The sequence below is a fragment of the Protobothrops mucrosquamatus genome, unplaced genomic scaffold (genome assembly GCF_001527695.2).
Source record: "Protobothrops mucrosquamatus isolate PMUCROS unplaced genomic scaffold, P.Mucros_1.0 scaffold_19, whole genome shotgun sequence".
NCBI classification, from domain to species: Eukaryota; Metazoa; Chordata; class Lepidosauria; order Squamata; family Viperidae; genus Protobothrops; species Protobothrops mucrosquamatus.
Genome location: NW_015386095.1, coordinates 677,209 through 684,018, shown reverse-complemented (window position 1 = coordinate 684,018; position 6,810 = coordinate 677,209). Strand labels below are relative to the sequence as shown.

General features: G+C 33.9%; 1 protein-coding gene across 1 annotated transcript in view; it reads right to left on the bottom strand.

The window, feature by feature from the left end:
• Nucleotides 1-1,446: 1,446 nt before the first annotated feature.
• UBE3A (ubiquitin protein ligase E3A) overlaps nucleotides 1,447-6,810 on the bottom strand; it is a 65,185-nt gene continuing 59,821 nt past the window's right edge. Inside the window, exons 9-14 of the mRNA XM_015830387.1 lie at nucleotides 5,751-5,956; nucleotides 4,593-4,757; nucleotides 3,206-3,361; nucleotides 3,042-3,115; nucleotides 1,854-1,997; nucleotides 1,447-1,622 (exon numbers count right to left, since the gene is read on the bottom strand). Of these exons, the coding sequence (XP_015685873.1) occupies nucleotides 1,502-1,622; nucleotides 1,854-1,997; nucleotides 3,042-3,115; nucleotides 3,206-3,361; nucleotides 4,593-4,757; nucleotides 5,751-5,956 (866 nt within the window). The 3' untranslated portion in view covers nucleotides 1,447-1,501. The remainder of the gene's footprint in view (nucleotides 1,623-1,853; nucleotides 1,998-3,041; nucleotides 3,116-3,205; nucleotides 3,362-4,592; nucleotides 4,758-5,750; nucleotides 5,957-6,810) is intronic.

Sequence of the window (6,810 nt, the reverse complement as noted above, 5' to 3'; positions counted from 1 at the left end):
GACCTAATATCATACTAAGAACATGACTTTTTTTCTTTGTCTCTGGACCAGCATTGTTATTTTATTTGATATTATAGTTACAGAGGAATTGTCTGTTTCTATTACTATTTTTTTAAAAGAAAGCAAACCTAAAAGACATTTTCCCCTTCCAAGGATTTCAGATTTTAGTCTTTTTCATTAGTATCAATTCTGCACCAATTGCAGGAATAGCTATCACCAAGGCACATGCTCACTTCTGCACATCAGCTGACATTTACAGTGAGAGGAACACTACCTGTGTTGTCTTAATAAAGCATGTATGATCATTTATTCATACTGTAATAGCAGCAATGAGCAGTGTGTAGGGATGCTCTGTAGAAAGGTAAAAGCTTTACATTCCGAACCTATGATATGCCATGTAAAAGAAAGAAGTGAATTTAGGATTTACTTTCTACACATTGAGTGAATAAATTGGGAGTATTGCAATGCAAAAGTGTCCTTTAAAAATCATTTCTCCCTATTGCTGGATGAGAAAAAAAGGCATCTCCTTGCTGCAGCAGTGATCATATGCCTTGATAAGGAAATAGCAGTTCATTTAAAAAAAAAAAGCTTGCAGGGAAGACTGAATTGTCTATTTAAAATGTCAAAATAAGAGAAATCAATAGTTTCTTTTTTAAGTGCACTTCACATACTTTTGTTTATAGACCCAACATTCCGATTTCTCTCACATTTGCCTCTATTCTAAAGTTATTTGGCTGAAATGCACTTTTCCCGGTAAATATTTTCCTTAAAAAGAAAAAGGTGAAAGAAATCTTGCTAATTAAAAACCCAGTATGCCACAAGACATGTGAAAGACAACATATATAATGAAATGACTTTTTGTTTTAATTGTTGTGCTGTGGCTAAAAGTAAAGGTCTGAAGGCTTTAATTTAACATTCCAAGTTCTCCCTTCCATCTTTATTGATTCTAATGCTTTTCCACAAATGTCTTTGGGGGCTAGAACAGCAGTCATTGCATCACACCGTTTTGTTTTCCAAGATTTCAAGTTTTCAAAGCAAAACTGTTCAAAAAGTACAGTTCCCGATTTTGATTTGATAACTGGGACAAAAATGTAGCACATACTTAAAGGTTACACAATCTACAAATGATGGCAATATTTTCCTTGGGAGAGTACAGTTTTGTTTTCTTGTAAATACTCAAAAAGGCTCAACTTCAAGCAGTAATAAAACACAAGCAAAAGTGATTTAACCCTTTAAAATAAATATTCAGGAAAACCTCTCTGTACATATAAGTGAAAGAATATGTAACACTTTCACACTAAAAGAAAATAATTTGTTCATAGAAGCAGCTGAAATCTGCTGTTCCAGCCCAAAGTCCCCAAGTGAAGAAGGGAGGCCCAAATACAGGTGACTACGGTAGCTTTGCTTGCTATAGCTTACGGCCTTTTGTAGGTTTTCTCTTATTGATTTTTGGACAGGGACACCATTGCCACCAACCGTTTTATCCCTTTTATTTAATTCATTACAGCATGCCAAATCCTTTGGCATATGTAATGGCCTTCAATAATCTCTCCTTAAGTTTCTCTTTGCTGAAGTACTCCGGAAGCAAGAGGACATTAAAGCAGGTATGAGATGTAGGTAACCTGGAGAAAGAAAAGAACTGAGTCTCAGAATTGTCTTGAAATATAAACAGTTCTATTAGCTTAGCATAAGAAATACTGATATTTTATCCATGTTTTATTTTTCACTTTTTAAAGAATTAGATTATTCAAATACTATTTTGGGTGAGTTTATGTAACCCTCATTTGGGATGAAGTTGAAAACCTTTTGCTTAACTAAATTTTCTACCCATTTCTGAATTTTAAAGACTTTACCGTTCAGTGTCAGGGCCATTTTTGGCTATAATCATCTTTAGTTTTCCAAGTCCTCCTACTGGTGCTCTGTCTGTCCCTGTTGTAAACTGGAGGAAGAGTCTTTTTTGCTCATCTGTAAATGAATGGACTATTTCCCAAAATTCCCTGTAGAAGTGAAAATTAAACAGAAAAAGAAAAACTGTATGCAGTGCAAATAATGCATATGACTGCTTAGAGATAATCTGGATAAAACCCTGCTTTTTGATGTTTGCTTCAGAAATAGCCAATACAAGATTATAATATAAAATATAACTTTCTGTCTTGTTAAAGACATAATCTCTAAGATACCTTATAAAGAAGGACAACTGGTTACAGAAAGCTCTGCTTAGCTTTATTTTCTTTTTAGGAATAACTGATGGGGTATTTCAAAATTATTTGCAAGTGAGTGTCAAAACTGAAATTCCCCTATGTATGGAACTACAACAGGTCAATTAGGATGCCTGCATAGGCAGAGTATCTCATGCATTGACATGGATCTTACGATGACCAGATTCCATCTTTAATAGTGGTGACTTTCTTATTACTCTCTTTTGAGGGAAGCAAATAGCTTGCTTTCACCAATGCAATAAAGCACCTCTCAAGTTACACAGTTGAGAGTAAGAAAGCTTTACTCACTGGTTAGAGAAGAGATGTCTAATGTCTCCCCTATACAGTCCAAGAGTGTTGACTTATTGGTAAACATACACTGCTAGCTGGTAGAAGATGGTGAGTAATGGTGAGACAACTTGGTCTTGTCCTCTTTTTTTGGAAAAGTCCAAGTGGACTCTATGCCGACACAACTAACTTTATCAACCACTCAAGGCAGTTATGAAATAGAGGTTATACACAATACCCACAATAATAAACTTTGAGGCGCAAAGAGACTGATAGTGACTCCAATATATGCATACAGAGTTAACTGATGCTTTATAGGATCTGGTAGTTTGAAAAACAGGAAATGAAGATCACTCCAATTTTTACTACTTTTATTTTAGCAACCATGCACATCACTTGATATTTCTTGTTTGAGAGTCTAGCTAAAGATTGAAAGTTTTCAAGTTTCCCCCTTTCTTTCATAATTATGAGACTTGAATCATATTTGGATATTCTTGTTTGGAGATATAAATTCCATTTTCTATAGCTATACACAGAAAAGCTTAATCCCCATACCTAATTATAAGAGAATCTCTGGTATAGCCACCATCGTATTCTGTGGTTTCTTCCAGGGCTTGGAAGTCTAGATTCTGTAAACAGAATATACTGTATTACCATTATACAATTTAGCACAAACAGCAAAACCAATATTTTTTTCCCATTCAATTAAAATGCCTTACCCTACTTCCGCAAATAAGCAATTCAATCTCCTCAGGTCTAAATAAATATTTTAGGGGAGATTCATTGGTTACCATGTGGAATCCTCTTCGAAATGCCTTAAATTGTTTTTCCACTGATTTGTTCAGAATGTAGTCAGAATACAGATTAACAAATTCCTGTTTAATAAAAAGCAGACAACATCAAGCTTCTTTACTAAGTCAGGTTTGAGGCTTTGTCTCAAATAAAGAGAACTATGCTCTTCCCACCATCCTCTCATAAACAAGATATGAACTTTCTCTTGTTTAGCAGCCCTAAGACTTACAAATCTGTAAGGTTTTACTGTTCCTACAAACTTCAAATTATTTCATAAACAAGTATTTCATGTTTTCTTTCTTTACCATTCACTTCTACAAAGCTGAAAATATTTCCAGGTCTATTGAAGTTACTAGTGAACAGTGGCTTTCGATTCCTTTAACAAAGGAGTCCCTATCTAACACAAGATATATATTTTATTCAAAATAGCTTCTTTAACTTACGTTATGACTGTCAATTAACTGAACTTAATGGTAACTAATAATCAAAGTTACTGATGTGCTTTCCTGACTTGCTTTTATGTTATTTGTCATTTTCTTATTTTACATTTAAATTAAAAAACATTAGCTTAAAAAAACCAAGAAATCCTTATTTTACATCAAAGCAAAGGCTGCATTCATGGTTCTTTTCCTTATATACCATTCTTCTGATGGTAGAGAATATATGTAGCTCAGGGCTGAAGATTTGGATTGCTAGGATTCTCTGGGCTTAGTTTTTCATTGGCAGATGTTTTGTTACCCCTCCCCCCAATAATATCTTCAGGACTAAAGATGGACTTAAATAGGTAATGAAATATCTGCAAATGAAAATCCAAGCTTAGAGAATCCATATAACTATTACTATCTTCCCTCAACTTAGTGCATTCTAGGTAATGGTTAGGAATTCTGAGAATTGTAATCTCAATGCCTGTAAAGGAAACCAAACCGGTACATTCCATGAATGCCAAGATGCATCAGAAATGCAGTTAGAAACATCAGAGAAATTCAGCTTCTGGTCAGGCACAGACTTCATTTATCTGAAGTAAAATTCTAGCTCTTATGGAGCTCTAGTTGAAAGCTTATGGCAATACTTAAGAGAGGTTAAAAAAAGGATGGGAGCAGACTTCAGTGCCCTATATACCTTTTCCCCCTACTGTGGGGCATGAGTTATTATAGTATTCAAAACAATGCAAATCATATAAGCAGAGATCTTGAAAAAATAAATCGGCACAAATAGGTTGCAGAATGTATTTGCTCAATATGCTATCTCTGCAGTTTTAGAATACCACTTACTTAGATAATCACTGTATAATTGGTGGCAGCCATATTATATTACCTTTCTGTTTTCATTTGTAATAGGGATTTTATCTCCATTTTCCTTTAAATCATGCATCATTGGATTACCAAAGAGATCTGTATGAGATATTTGGAAGGTAATCATCATATCGTCTTCCACACTTCCCTCATACTGCAACAAGTCTCTTAAGCTCTGGTAGAGAACCTATAACAGCAAATATATTTCATGTAGCCTTAAAAAGCACTACAAGAAGGCTGATGCATAGAATGTATACGAACATTAAGAACCTAGCTAAATGCATGCATCTACTTGTAACAGTCATTAGAATATTAAAAGTAACTGTTGGAAGTTGAGAATTTGATGACAGAAGAAGGAAATGTTTCTTTCCCCAAAGGATGCCTTGTTTTAATGAGCTATTTTTTCATATCCTGGGAAAATATTGCTTCCAATAGCTGGAAAAAAGATGGCAAATTTAGCTGAAAGTCACAAAATTACTCATCACCCATTCCCCTAATCAGATACACAGTTTTTCCTCATTTCCTCATGGGAGCATGCTGAAAACTTAATCACAACTAATTATGCTTCAGAAGCTAATGAATCTGGGAGCTCTTCCCTCCTCAAAATGTGGCTTCGTTATCTCATACTCTGCTAGCCTCTATCACCTGGAACAAGCTAGTGTGCAATGTTAAGATTACATAGTCATTTAAAAGGAAATAACAAAGAACCTTTGTTAGCTAGGGCACCTTGAGGAGAAGCCACATTATACATTTCATAGCTACATCATTGCTGGTCATTGCAGTGTTTTTCTAAATTAAACCTGTAAGTATTGAATTCTGTGTTGGACAAATAACAGTGCACGGTCATCTTCTTCAAGATTAGCAGACAGTTCTAGAGTATATTTATTAGATGTGTACAAATCTTATTTGATACTAATATTCCTAAAATCCACATTAATATATGATTGACATCTTGTACAAATGCAGTGCCAAATATAATTTCAGCAAATTATTATTACTTCTCTATGGCATTCTGAGACAACATTGTTCCTCATTTTACAGGTTTTTAAATTAAAAATAAGAGATCTACACACCCATACAAAGGTAAACATTCAGAATATACTATAGTATCACCAAGTTTAAAATATAACAACACTGAAGCACGGACTTCCAAACAGTAGGAAAACTTTAAAGGACTTACAGGATGAGAGTCTGCCAGATCACGGAAAGTTCCTTTTTTGCCCATTAATTTCCTGTAGACAACCATTGGAAAATGGACATCCAGAATACAATTATTGTAAATAGCTAGGCCCAATACAATCCCAATCAGTGTAAACTGTCCCTCAGTTTCAAAAGAGGATGGGTTAAACCAAAACAATTTTGTAGACTCATCGTAAGTGAACATTCCTATATAAAAAAAGTTACAAGATTATAGATTTAATGAGAAGAGTCCAATAACAAGACATTTTCTAATTATGATTTTTTTACTTTTGAATTCTATGTGTTAGTCACTTTAATCCACAATATACTGCTCAGCACATTGAATAGCTACATTTGCACTATATAAAAGCCCAAAATGATAAAGCCACCATTGTTTTCTAATATTCATTTTAAATGAGCAGAACTTTAAAAACTGAGCATTGAGAGAAAATGAGTTCAGGCTTTTATCAAGAGTGAAATGACTTTTGTGTATATCTTTAAAACATTCTATAGATTCAGAAAAATGATATAGTACAAATGTTCCAAACTTTTGTACCCATTTACAAAGCACAATGGAAGGGAACATGAAATAAAACTCCTTATTAAATATCGTATGTCAAAAACAATTTGCACACTTTTTCTAACATTTTAGATAAACATTAAGCTGTAACTATCTTTGAATGTGTAAGGTATTTCTGCTGAAGAGACATTTTGTGTCTCTTTTACAGGCAAAAATGGCATGTATCTTTTTTAGAAGAATACTATGTAATTTTACTACTGCTCTACTGATGTAGGTTTGTTTTTTTTAAATTTGAACAAAACCCAGTCATCACTGAGTGAATAGAAAGCAAACTTTTCTGAGATAAGAAAATGAGTAACTGCCATCTTCTGCATTAAATAGATTCAAAGAAAAGCATTCAATCACAGCAGGAATCAACAATCAATTCAGGTAGTAATCAGGACCGTGTGATTTCACACAGTGTGTGACCATGTATGTGCTTGTATTAATATAAATATTTAAATATCTAAACAAATTAATGGCCCCAAACTCATACAATCAT